The sequence below is a fragment of the Saccoglossus kowalevskii genome, chromosome 5 (genome assembly GCF_978046115.1).
Source record: "Saccoglossus kowalevskii chromosome 5, keSacKowa6.1, whole genome shotgun sequence".
Taxonomy (NCBI): Eukaryota; Metazoa; Hemichordata; class Enteropneusta; family Harrimaniidae; genus Saccoglossus; species Saccoglossus kowalevskii.
The window spans coordinates 21535294-21550262 of NC_140645.1; the positions used below are offsets into that span (position 1 = coordinate 21535294).

Genomic DNA, 14969 nt, shown 5'->3' on the forward strand with positions numbered 1-14969 from the left:
TTTATCCTTACAGTGACGTTCTAAAAAATACTGTCTTCCATGTTATTTAATTATAGGTTGAATTATTTTGTCTTAAGTGATTCCTGCAAACATTTTCCAAGGAGTGACTACTGACACCCCTGTGACGAAAATGGTTTGGTTGATGCGCAATTCAAAACAAATATGCTGGTAATAAGTGGTAGTATCACTATAAGGTCATCCAAAATATATAATCAATTATGTTTCAGCATTTTAATTTTACATATACATTAAATTAATTACATGTTTTAGGTAAAACAAATGTCTACCTTGTTGTTTACCACAAATCAATTTAGCTGACACGTCTTGCCAAACAAAAATATACAAATATAGTAACAAAAATGCTAAAAATATGTGCACATTCCGTTTATGACAGAGCTCTGAAATGTTCACAGAATAATCGCTGTAGATTCTATTTTATTATTTCAAAAAAAGCATCCATTTTATCCTTGGGCAGTGACATTCTAATGCAGGTGTGTCGAAATTATTTATATGTTTTTGCTAATGTTTTGACTAGTACGATTTATCGTGTTTTTCCATTTAGATTTAATACAATTTCAAACTGATTATTCTTCCAAACAATATATAATATAATGCATAATATATTGGTGTTTTTAAAAATCCATGTGATGAATTTAGTTGTCGACAGCAAAATTAAAATATAACTAAAATATTCTTACAGTTTACAAAAATACTAAATTTAAAAAAATACTTAAGTGATAAATGATAGTAGTGGCATGTAAATCATACACATACCGGACTTTTGAGAGCTCAACGAAAAAGCTAAAGGTTAGACCATTTTTCGTTGTTTATTTCAGTATGTTTTGCTCACTTTCTCACAAAAATGTCATTTCTTTAATCTTCCATGTTATTTAATCTTGGGTTGAATTATTTTGTTTTAAGTGAATCCTCCAAATAGTTCAAAATATTGTGTTTCTTGAAAATTTTTCAAGGAATGACTGCTGACACCCCTGTGACGAAAATGGTTTGGTTGATGTCAGCGCAATTCAAAACAAATATGCTGGTAATAAGTGGTAGTATCACTATAAGGTCATCAAAATATATAATCAATTATGTTTCAGCATTTTAATTTCACATATACATGTATTAATTATTTGTCTTAGGTAAAACAAACTTCTAACTTGTTGTTGTTGTTGTTGACTTTTGATGAACACTGACAAAACAATTTAGCTGACATGTCTTGCCAAACAGAAAGATACAAGGATTAACAGATTATAAGGTAACAAAAAATGCTAAAAATATGGATGATGACTTATAGTAGTCATATTACGGACACATATGTAGCACTGTGAAATAGACGTTAACTGGGCTTGCAAGTTTGGACAGTCTCCACGACAACAATACAGGTTAGACTTGTTTTAAGCATTTTTGAGTTTGTATATTGTTTCACTATTGGTTGTTATGTTTTGTATTCATCTGGTAGAGATATCCGAATCACATAACATGAAGTATTTGTTGTTTCATGAGTGTGACTCCTGACACATCTTACAAACTGTTTCTTCAGAGTTAAACTAATAAACGTAAGTAGAGCTGGATTGTTTTTTGTTGTTTCAGTATTGACAATCAATGCTTTGCATGTCTATGATAGGATATGTAACCTGGATGTTGACATGGGCTTGTATTTATCTTTTAACCATTCTCTAAATCCTACAGTTATAAATAGAAAGTAAGACAATAGTGACTCCATGATACCTCTACTGGGCGAAACATTGATACAACGAAATGCAAATCAAAAATATCATTTTTAATAAGACTCATGATTATGTCTACTCCGATATTTCATGATCTACTTTAAAATATCGTATCTATATAAATAGTCAATGTCTAATTCTAATGGGAAAATGGCTTCATTTTAAGCAATAAAGGTAGTGTTCCCTCAGTGCAAATCATAATATATCGTGCACCAAACAAACTCAAAATTTCAAAATTTCTAGCCAGTGAAAATGTTTTTACCGTTGATAATTTTAACCTGCCACTTTAATTGAAACAGTATGGTCAGGCCCCAACTTATATTCGTTGTCACATCCTTGATATAATGATCACAAACTAGATACAATTATAGTTGACAAAGACAGCAGGTAAAACCCATGGGTTTATAGATCTTTCACTTAAATCTGTTACGTGTCTGTTAATTTTCATCTTGTTTTTACATTGTACTGTCATACGGTACTAATTTTACAGGTCTCCCAAGAGTCACTATCTCATGCTTTATCGTATCCGTCTTTCTAATATCGGAATCACTAAAACTGAACACATCATTCAGTGTTTTATTCGTTCTGTATTCAGACCTGCACTACTTTCCAAAACAAATCAAGAGAATACTTGAGACCATATACCCATGCTTATCTGGCTCATGTAGACCATTATGAATTTTTTTTTCATCCCTGAGGATACACTAATAGTTGGACCTCATTAGCACACCCGACTTCAAAAAAAGCGAAGGGCTGAACCACCAATGTATCGATCTTTAAAAGGACTCAACAGTACATTCTTCAAACAAATGATCAGTTCCACTCTCACTCTGACAGGTTTTCTACCACTGTAACGATAAAGAGCATTACAACACAAATGTAGTTCTGAAATTCTTACTTGCATTTGAGGTTAAAACACTGCAGTAAAATCATTTTTCTTTGTAAGCAGCTTTAGCGCACTTTGGGTCAGAACAAACTCTCAGTTTACTTGAACTTGGGATAGACCCTTGTATCCAGCTTCTTGGCGTGCCCTATGATGTAATATTTGTATTGTACTTGTAAATTGTTTATTGCACTTGAAGCAAACAACCGTTTTCTTCGTCCAACAAAATTCGACCTTGGCATCTTACTTAATTTTAATAGTCTCCAGTTCACCATGCAACGTTTCTATGCATTGCCTCAACTTGCCAGTTTCTATTGATTTAACAGAAGTAGACCTCACATGCCAGGACAATGATGGCGCACTTCATATATTTAATGATTCGACCAACCAGTATCATAGGAAAGTAATATTGCGTTTGTTTGTAGATAGGTTAAAAACTGTTGCACTGGTCGTAATACATAATTAATCGAGCAGTTCGCGGCATGGTGAACTTAGGTTGTCGCACTTGTTGCGCTCATGCGCGTATGCAGTAACCATCAGTTCTCACCTGAATATACAACAACAGATGTATTCGCTGCTATGGTTATATACATGTTTCTTGCCCGTGTTAATAAGACAACTTAAACACAATTCGTCACAGCAGATCACGAGCTTAGTGCCTACAAGTGAGTACCATTTGATGACAGACAACCCGAATACGAATACGCCTGTGCTTCTCAATAAAAACAGACATGATATATGATAGATAGTGTCGTCTGAAACACAAGTTACGTTTGCTTCTACCGCCCATAAACTTGTCAGTGCACGTGATTTGATCTGAGATCTCTTTCAATCGAAGCATTCTTTGACTACATATATATTTACTACATCTGTCTTGAAAGCCCATTTAGAGTAATCTTTTCTCGCTGTTCTTTGTATCGCATTTGTTTGTTTGTTGTTATTGATTTGTTTGTTTGTTGTTATTGATTTGTTTGTTTGTTTGTTTGTTGTTGTTATTAATTTGTTTGTTTGTTTGTTGTTGTTAATGATTTGTTTGTTTGTTTGTTTGTTGTTGTTATTGATTTGTTTGTTTGTTTGTTTGTTTGTTGTTGTTATTGATTTGTTTGTTTGTTTGTTTGTTGTTATTGATTTGTTTGTTTGTTTGTTTGTTGTTATTTGTTTGTTTGTTTGTTTGTTGTTATTGATTTATTTGTTTGTTTGTTTGTTTTTATTGATTTGCTTGTTTGTTTGTTTGTTTCCAGGAACTATGTTTTTATCACTTGCATTTTGGGGTATGATCATGATGACAGTTACATCAAATGCTCAACAACACCCAGGATACCCTGCTAATGGCACTTGCACGGATTGTAGTGATGTTATGTACGACAATGGAGTATGGCATGGTGTGTGCACTGAGGAGTTCACCTGTCCACTTAATATAGCTGACATTGAAAATACAATTGTAGGAAAAGATGTTTGGTTTCACGGAGCATATTATTTTGGGAATACAGCATTCGAACCTGGCACACGTCACTATGAGTATGACTCAATACTCACGTCACGAATCGAATTTATTAAAAAGGATGATATAGTATGTTCTTTTGTATTCCTCTGTCCAGATATAATTTTGCTAATTCAAGTAAATCATTGATGATTTGACAGAACTAACGAGTAGCATGTTTCGTGAAATATTACTGTAAATTTTCATATTTGAATATCCAAATATGTGCGTTTGAGTGCTATAGAAACTTCCGACTGGCTTCTTTCGCTCTTGTGTGATAAAGTAATGATTTCCACTTGGGATATTTCAGGTTTGTATTTGGACAAACTGGGCACTAAATTAGACTCTCGCAGTTGAAGTGTTTCAAAAGAATGTCATAAACTCCTAACGAGGGCAATTCACTGAAAAAGAGATAATTTCATACGGTGTAATAAACAATATTTTTTAATATAGTGGCCTAAAAGGTTGTTATTATTATTCTGTTTCATATTAACTAAAAAATGTATATATCGATATACATTGTTTTACAGGGAACTGTAGCAGTGCCAACTGACAATTGTCAACTATGTGAGGTCGATGGAATAGGAGAGGCGTGGTGTCAATTTGTTTGTAAAATTGTGGTGAGTATCGTGCTATGATTATTAGTCTATATAAACCACAATAAGCGTAAAAGCATCAACACAATCGTAGTAAAAAAACTGTTTAGCTAGCATTGGGGGTTGGGTGTTGTGCTGGTTTGATTATTGTACCATTTATACATTTCGTTTTTTTTAATATATAATATATAAATTAAATCCACTGACAATTTTAGTATTAAAACTGCTATGACGGATTGTTTGAATTTGATCTAATAATGCAAAGCCATTTACAAAATAACTGAATTGTGTGGAATGTAAGAAAACATTTGTTGTGAGATTGTTGTGTGTGTTTATTTTTTTTTTATTGTGTTTCAAAATGTTCTCCTCTGATTCCTTAAATTAATGTTATTGTTCGTATATAGGATTGCCCATCAGTCATCGCTGAGCAAATCCAGTTGAAGGGGTCACTTCCTGAAGAAGACTCAACGCGTGATAGAATGTGTTTGGTTCGCAAAAATGATGAGTATACCATCTATACCTGCGAATATTACTCTGATGGCCCTAATTATGTTGACCATGTGCTTCAAGCCAGTACATAAAAAGATGATACTTAATTATTTTTGTTCCGGGTATCAATAGTTAAATACTTTCAACTGCGTTCTTTGGGATAACTTTTTACTGTTCACCACATGATTAAAAAGTATACATTATATCAGCTGCACGGTTACTCAGTTAGCGTATTAGACTAAGATCATTTGTACACAAAGTTCTAAATGAAATGAACCGCATGGTGGAATTAAAATTCAGGTTTCAATCTATAACAAAAATAAATGTTGTACAACCTGACTGAGAGTCAATATAATTCATCCAAATTTACGCAGTACTCTTTAGCATACTATAATATAAGCATAATGTAACATAATATATATTATACATTGCGAATTATTGGGAAACAATTTTCATCATCAGAATAGAGTGATCAGGCGAATGGAATTAAAACACCGAATCTTCAAATTTACTGCAATTATTTTAAAATTACTTGTATACCTGCTATTCTATGATAATTTTTCTCATAACATACACGGAAATAGTAACCTTCAAGTACATGTATCGGGGATAATTAAAGTTAACTTCATATGTCGATAAACTCTGTAATAAATGATGTTATTATGACATTATACTGCATCGTTATCAATTGTTGATTCTGAGGAGGATTTCGTCATAAAGACTTGGTCCTGTTGTTGTAACAGATTGCTATGTTCATATGAATACAAGTGAAACACCTTGCAATATGGATGTAGATGAAGTGGTTGGCAGTCTCAATGTACGAAAAAAATATTGTGTATTGTATGTATTGGTTTGACAACCTAATCTACATACAAGGGTAGTGGTTTACAGAAATAAACGTTTAGTCGTCTCAATACGAATACATGTTGTAGGACGCAAACAATTACTAAGACATAATGCTCTGTTCCTTGTTGGATTATTCGGAGTTGTCAATGCGCTCTCCAAAAATTTAAGAAACAAATATCCGAACATAAACTTGACACTTTATTTCTATCCACCATTTAGAAACAATTTAAAAGTATACAGAGAAATAATGCAAATAAGTAAAAAAAATACATTTCACGTAATCGACCAGTATGCATAATATACATTAATATTATTATCCACACAGTTGGCGTCTACCTCACAATGGGTAAAAATATCACAACACGTCTTAGAAATACATGAAATTACATGCAGTACATCGTAAACCATAACAACTAGCGTGATCGGTAAACACGAGTCACATGTATACGGTCCTCAAACAATCAGCAGTTCGTAACCAAAAAATCATATGTATACTCACTGTAATATTAGACCTCATCAACCAACAACATAAACTTCGCTTAATTTATCTCATTCGGCTGCTATAAACCATGCAAATGCGTCAAAACTCCAGCAAGACATGCTGTGATCTGCCATTTCTTTACGCTTTTGCCCGGTGTTATAAATAGCCACCTTACCAAATCTCAAACACACAGCACACCAACACGATACACGATAGGTGTATGGTTAGGTTGCAGGATGCACGCACAGATAACCAGAATGTGGTTAGAATACTACAGGGTAGCAGTAAGATACCTGAGCTTTATGTTAGGTTGCAGGTCGCATGGTGTTGTAGTCACTGAAACATTCCGACCAATCACTTATGTACTCATTTTCAAACTCCAATCCAAAACAGCCAGATGGTTTAAAACCGCCAAAACTACGTTCATATTACTAAACACAACTATGAATAAACAGTTATAAGGCAACGAAACTGAAAAAATGATACTCTAGTTTATATACCCTTTTAGCACACAGACTACACTGAAAAAGAAAACGCTTTCGGGAAAATATAGCTGGAAACCTGCACCCGTTGCCTTGTCATGTGCGCCAGAGGGTGGATGTCTGGTTTCATCCAGACAAAAATACTGGTAAAATACATTACTTAAACATGTTTGAGGAAAACTTAACCGTGGCTAGTCCAGCGTAGAATGATTTGCCATTGTAGACTTCTGCCTTATATACCTACAAATCACGTGCCTGACATAAATGTTATGATTGGATGTTAACATCATGTGAAGACCATAGTTTATCACCGGGAACCATCGACTGTCAGGTGGGCGTGGCTACAACACAAAAACATTTTTAAATTGACTCGGATCCGAGTAATCATTTTCAACCAAAAAATCAACAACTGTCTAATTCAGTGAAACACAAATCCCAAATGGGAAATTTGTGAGTAGGCATTTTACATACACTTTAAAGTTAAGTTAAGTTAAATAACACATCAATGTTGAAAGCTGTGCAATGTGATCTATGATATCAAAACAAAATTTTAATATTATGTTGTTTAATGTTATTAATAAATAAAATGGAAATGCATCTATTTAACTCCAAAGAACATGCATTTTTTATTTCCCAATGCTCATAATTAATCAGCTTTTTAGCGAATGATTCATTACATAACATTTTCTTTAGGTATCGATACAAGATTCGACTATGATTTGCGAATCATCGAGACATCTCTGAAGACCAAACCTCCAAACGTTGTATAAACAAAAGCATCTACCAAATCGGATGTTCGGTTTAGTGTAGTGTATTCCTACAATACACATAATCTGCAAGAAAAGTTGATCTTTCAAAGGTAGTAGTAAAACCAAAAGACATTTCATCCAGGCTTACAGCCTGCTGTATGTCTGTCAGTATCAAAATGTCAAATCAAGCATCGGGACCATCACGAGCTGGACTGGTTCAAATACGCCGTAACTGATTTCCGTTGTCTTATCTCTTGGTTGCTGGGAAACAAGGTGGAACCATATTTCCCACACAATAGTTGGTGTTGTTTATCAATAATACATACCAAAGTACTCTGTATGTTCCACTTTAAATAACATAGTGAAAACTCCTCAATTTTCAATCTTACTTGTCCGGGATATTTCAGTTACCAACTAAGATCATCTATCTCTGCTATTTAACAATATATCTTCTACATTGAAGTATATATTTGTCTATTGTCTTCTAATATGCATTTTCATAAGACCTTGACTATGTTGAATCATGGGTTGTATCAACTACATCTGGATATGATTCTAGGTCTACTGAATTAAATATTGTTAGAAAACTGTACACACATCTTGACAGGGATGCCAGATGATCAATGTAGAAATACAACATAGATCGTTTTTAAGCCGTAAAGAATACAAAAGTGTATAGTACACGTCATGTCAGTAAAAAAATAATGAACTTTATGCTTAAAACGAAATCAAGTGTTTTGAAATTAGTGAGCACATGCTCATAATAATAATGATATTTTGTCACCTTTTACTTATGTTATGTGCACATTCCGTTTTAGTCTGAAATTTTCACAGAATAATCGCTGCAGATTCTATTTTTTTATTTTGAAATATAATTGCAAAAAAGCGTCCATCTTATCCTTAGGCAGTGACGTTCTAAACAAATATTGTGTTCCATGTTATTTAATCTTAGGTTCAATTATTTTGTCTTATGTGAATCCTGCAAATATTTCAAAATATTGTGTTTCTTGAATAATTTCTAAGGAATGACTGCTGACACCCCTGTGACGAAAATGGTTTGGTTAATGTCAGCGCAATTCAAAACAAATATGCTGGTAATAAGTGGTACTACCACTATAAGGTCATCACAATATAATCAATTATGTATGTTTCAGCATTTTAATTGTACATATACATTTAATTATTTATTTATTTGTTTGTTTTAGGTAAAACAAACTTCTACCTTGTTGTTTACCTCGACGTTTTATGAACACTGACAAACCGATTTAGCTGACATGTCTTGCCAAACAGAGAGATACAAGGATTAAAAGATTAAAAGGTAAAAAAATGCTAAAAATATGTGCATATTCCGTTTATGACAATTATATCAATCTTACCTACTATTATAAATTAAATTAAAGCAGCACAAGTAAATAACACCACGCAAGAGTTTAATATAATTTAGGTGTTGAAGGTACAATTACAACGTAATGAACAGATAATTTGCGTGCTCTTTTTAAACAATTTCGTCATCAAATAACAGACCCAGACAGGGATAATCCGCAGTATTTTCGTGATAACCCCACCATATTAAAATTATTCTCTCTCTCTCTCTCTCTAAGGTTAAACTATTTATAGAAGAAGTATGTTTTTGCTAATGTTTTGACTAGTACGATTTATCGTGTTTTCCATTTAGATTTAATACAACTTCAAACTGATTATTCTTCCAAATAGTATGTAATATAATGCATAATATATTGGTGTTTTTTCAAAATCCATGTGATGAATTTAGTTGTTGACAGCGAAATTAAAAATAATTAATTTACAGAATAAAAAGTGATAAAACAATACTAAATTTTAAAAACTACTTAAGTGATAAATAATAGTCGTCGCTGTAAATCACACACATACCGGACTTTTGAGAGCTCAACGAAAAAAATACAGGTTAGACTAATTTTCGTTATTTATTTCAGTTCTTTTTGCTCACTTTCACACAAAAATGTAATTTCTTTAATTTTCCATGTTATTCAATCTTGTGTTCAATTATTTTGTCTTAAGTGAATCCTCCAAATAGTTAAAAAATATTCTGTTTCTTGAACATTTTCCAAGGAGTGACTGCTGACACCCCTGTGACGAAAATGGTTTGGTTGATGTCACGCATTTAAAAACAAATATGCTGGTAATAAGTGGTAGTATCACTATAAGGTCATCAAAATATAATCACTTCTGTTTCAGCATTTTAAATGTACATATACATTCAATTAATTATTTGTTTTAGGTAAAACAAACATTTACCTTGTTGTTCACCTCGACGTTTTATGAACACTGACAAACCAATTTAGCTGACATGTCTTGCCAAACAGAAAGATACAAGGATTAAAAGATTAAAAGATAACAAAAATGCTAAAAATATTGATAAGTAAATAAAAGTGATGACGCATAGTAGTTATATTGCGTACATATGTAGCATATATGTCGCATTGTGAAATAGACAATAACTGGGCTTGCAAGTTTTGACAGTCGTCACGACAACAATACAGGTTAGATTTTTTTTTGGATTTGTTAAGTATGTATATTGTTTCACTATTGGTAGCTATGCTTTGTATTCACCTGTTAGACAAATCCATCCATATCTGAATCACATAACATGAAGTAGTTGTTGTATCGTGAGTGAGACTCCTGACGGTACACATCTTACAAACTGTTACTTCAGCTTTAAATTACTAAAAGTAAGTAGTGGCAGTCAATGCTTTGCATGTCTGGTATGGTAGGATATGTCACTTGGATGTTGTATATATCTTAATTTAATCATTCTCTAAATCCTACAATTATAAATAGTAAGTAAGACAATATTGTTTAACCCCATGATACCTCTACTGGGAGATACAACAAAATGCAAATCAAAAATGTTATTTTTAATATGACTCATGGTTATGTCTACCCCGATATTTCATGATCTACTTATCGTATTTATATAAATCATAACATATCGTGCACCAAACAAACACAAAATTTTAAAATTTCTAGCCAGTAGAAATATGTTTAGTGTTGATAATTTTAATCTGCCGCTTGAATTGTGGTCAAGCCCCAACTTATATTCGTTGCCACATCCTTGATATAATGATCACAAACTAGATACAATTATATTTGACAAAGACAGCAGGTAAAACCCATGGGTTCATAGATCCATTACTTAACCCTTTTACGTGTCTGTCTATCTCATCTTGTTTTCACATTGGTCTGTGATACTGTACTAATTTTACAGCTTTACAAAAAGTCACTCTGTTTTATCATACCCGTCCTTCTAATACCAGAATCATTACAACTGAACACATCATTCAATGTTTTGTTTTTTCAGTATTCAGACCTGTGCTATTAAAACAAATAGGGAGAAGATTTGGAACCATATACTCAATTTACCATATACCTGTCTTGCCCCTGTAGTCCACTATTAACAGAAGATGCACTAATAGTTGCCTGAACCTCATCAGCACACACAACTCTATAAATAGCAAAAGGCTCAACCTCTAATGTATAGACCTTTAAAAGGACTCAACAGTACATGCTTCCACCAAATGATCACTTACATATTCATTCAAAACTCTGGCAGGTATTTTACCACTGTAACGATATATAACAGCATTACAACACAAATGTAATTCTAAAATTTTACTTGCAACTTAGGTAAAAAAACTGCAGTAAAATCAGTTTTCACTATAAGCAGCCCTATCGGGCTTTGGGTCAATTAAAACTCTCAGTTTACTTGGACTTGGAAGTGACCCTTATACCCAGCTTCTTGGCGTACCCTGATAATGTGATAGTTGTATTGTACTTAAAACATGTTTATAGCACTTGAAGCAAACAATTGTCTTCTTCGTTCAAAAAAACCTCGACCATGACATCTTACTTAATTGTAATAGTCGCCAGTTCACCTTGCAACGTTTATATGCATTGCCTCAACTTGCCATTTAACAAAATTAGCCCTCACATGCCCACGCCAGTTTTCTCATTCTTGCCACAAGACAATAATGGCGTACTTCATATATTTAATGATTCGACCAACCAGCATAACAGAAAAGTAGATAGATAAAGAAGTGTTCAACTGGACGTTATACATAATTAATCGATACTGTAATCAGCCAACACCAGATTCGAGCAGTTCGCGGCATGGTGAGTATAGTCGCACGTGTTACGCTCGTGCGCGTGTGCAGTAACCAGCAGTTCGCACCTGAATATACAACAACAGAGTTATTCGCTGCTATGGTTACTGAATATACATGTTTGTGCCCGTGTTAATAAAAAAACTTAAACAAAATTATGTTACAACAGATCACGAGTTTGTGCCTACCAGTGAGTGAAATTCTATGACAGACAATCGCATACTGGTTGGCAAAAACGTAAACAATTGACGTCACAACGCGACAGCCTATACATCGCACAGTGTATTCAAATACATATACAGTCTGAAAAAAAACAGATCCCATCAACTTACTCAACAGTCAAATCAGACCACTTCGCACCACTGTAATGGAAATCTACTGTCAATATATGTCACCAGGATCTATAACCAAACCACGAGTGGGATTAGATGGGGTTTGTAACTAACGTGACGAGTTAACGCGCACAGAACCAATCAGCTTGATCCCGCTCATCTTTGTAATGCAAAGATGCAATTATATATTTACTACGTCTGTCATGAAAAGCATTCCGAGTAATCTTTTCTCTCGAGCTCCATTCTGTGCATCGCATTTGTTCGTTCGTCCGTTATATCTTTGTTCGTTCGTTATTTCTTTATTTTTTGTTTGTTTGTTTGTTTGTTATTTATCTTTTCGTTTGTTGTTTGTTCGTTATTTTATTTGTTTGTTTATTTATTCATTTATTTCCAGGAACTATGTTTGTATTATTTTCATTTTGGGCTCCCATCACCGTGGCACTCACATCAAATGCACAACATCACCCAGGAAACCCTGCTAATGGCACTTGCGTTGATTGTCATGATGCGCTGTTCGAAAATGGAGTATGGCACGATGTATGCACTGAGGATTTCACCTGTCCACTTCACATAGCAGACATTGAAAAGACAATTGAGGGAAAAGATATTTGGTTTCACGCATCTTATTATTATGGGAATACGGCATTCCTACCTGGTACACGGCACTATGAATTTGATGCAGTACTCGCATCACGAATTGGCTCAATTGAAAAGGGTGACATAGTATGTTATTTTGTTTTCCTTATCCATTTTTTTCATCTCGCAATCAGAGATATAATTTTTCTAATTCAACTTAAATTTTACTTATGTTTATATACAACAAACGAGTAGTATGTTTAGTGAAATATTAGTGTAAATAACCATATTTTCATATCAAATATGCGTGTTTGTGTGCAATAGAAAATTAGTGATTTCTCACGGAACGGGTTTGTTATTGTGAAATAAAGCAATGATTCCCACTCAGGAATTTTCCGGGCTCTGTTTGGGCAAGTTGGGTAATAAACCAGATCCTACGGTATTTGTTGAAGTGGTTTAAATAATGGCATAACTAACGAGGGAAATTCACTGGAAAAAAATCATACTGCATAACGAACAACATTTTCCAATATTGTGACCTAACAAAGTTGTTATTAATATTCTATTAACTAAAAATAATGTTGCATACATTGACATACATTACTTTACAGGGAACTGTAGCGGTACCAACTGACAATTGTCAACTATGTGAGGTCTATGTAATAGAAGATGCGTGGTGTCAATTTGTTTGTAAAATTGTGGTGAGTATGTTGCCATGGTTATATATATGTCAACATACACTTGCACATTTATTAACGTTGGAGGTAAATAAATGATATAATATTCAAACCAATACAACATCTAATATGCTATGATGGTGTGATTATTGTTTAATTTATTTACTTCATTTTTTAAATATATGATTCCATATTTCACACCAGAAACAAGAACCACTAAAAAAAATATTATCTGATCGTTTGAATTTGATATAATAATACTACCTGAAATAATGCAAAGGCATTTATTGTGCGATGATTATTTATATGTCACAGTTTCTAAAATTAGTCATTTACAAATTAAATTAACTGAATTGTGTGGTATGTAAGAAAAGTTTTTATGCAGAACATTGTATGTATTTGTTTGTTAATGTGTATCAACATTGTCTCTTCTGATTCAATACATCAATGTTTTTTCACATATAGGATTGCCCATCAGCCATCGCCGAGCAAATCGAGTTAAAAGCGTCAGTTCCTGAAAAAGAATCAACGCGCGATAGAATCTGTTTGACTCGCAGAAATGATGAGTATACCATCTATACCTGCGAATATTACTCTGATAATCCTAAGTTTGTTGATAATATGGTTCAAGTTAGTACATAGAAAAGGTTGAATCTGTTATCTCTGTGCCAGTTATCAATAGTTAAGTTATTTTAGTAGGGTAGTGTTGAATATTTCTTTACTGTCTTCCACGCGACCACGTGTTTCAACGTATATACATGATATCATATGTGTGTGTATTTGCATATAAGGCATTCATTTGACTTGTACACACAATTGTATATGAAATTAACAGTTTGAAGGACTTAAAATAATCTCGATGTTGTTCCACCCGACTGACTGTCGTTACAAGTCTCCACGCCGTACACTTCAACATAGTGAATATGTAAGGTGACGTAGAACATAGATTGGAAATTACTGGGAATAATTATCTGTATCTGTATAGTGATTAGGCAAGTGGAATTAAAATACCAATTCTCCAATATTAAATATAAACTCATAATCATTAATCAGAAATTTGAAATATGTTGTCAATAAAGTGTTTTATTGTCCTTAATCACATTTATTGTGATTAATTTAGATTTACATGTACACCACCATTTTTGATGGACATTTCTATAATAGCATGCACGTAATAATATAATTAAAATGTAATGTATTAGGGAGTTAATATCAAATGTCGGAAACTGTGCAATAAATGGTGTTATTATGACATTATACTTCATCTGTAGACGTTGTTAATTCTGACGTGAATTTAGATAATGTTGTACAAAATGTGTCAAATGAGCCATATTTTGAGTGATCTCGTTTAAATTCTGTCTGCCACCATATTGATATTTGACCCCAATGTGCGCTTGGCTAGTTCCCGCCTCAATTGTAATGGCACAGCAAGCTACAAGAATCGCAATGGGCGCCAGGAACCAGAGAAACTGTGAGCGAACTTTTAAAAGACATATATTTGAAACGCCA

General features: G+C 33.3%; 2 protein-coding genes across 2 annotated transcripts; both read left to right on the plus strand.

The window, feature by feature from the left end:
• The first annotated feature begins 1279 nt into the window (after window positions 1–1279).
• On the plus strand, window positions 1280–5849 carry LOC146745884 (uncharacterized). Its single transcript, XM_085499625.1, has 4 exons — window positions 1280–1385; window positions 3855–4183; window positions 4624–4713; window positions 5094–5849. Exons 2-4 carry the CDS (start codon window positions 3860–3862, stop codon window positions 5268–5270), a joined length of 591 nt encoding a protein of 196 aa, XP_085355751.1. The 5' UTR covers window positions 1280–1385; window positions 3855–3859; the 3' UTR covers window positions 5271–5849.
• Window positions 5850–10163: 4314 nt separating this feature from the next.
• Window positions 10164–14717, plus strand: LOC144356739 (uncharacterized). The gene is made up of 4 exons (XM_078011424.2): window positions 10164–10255; window positions 12602–12930; window positions 13395–13484; window positions 13926–14717. The coding sequence occupies exons 2-4, from the start codon at window positions 12607–12609 to the stop codon at window positions 14100–14102; spliced, it is 591 nt and encodes a 196-aa protein (XP_077867550.1). The 5' UTR covers window positions 10164–10255; window positions 12602–12606; the 3' UTR covers window positions 14103–14717.
• Window positions 14718–14969: the final 252 nt, after the last annotated feature.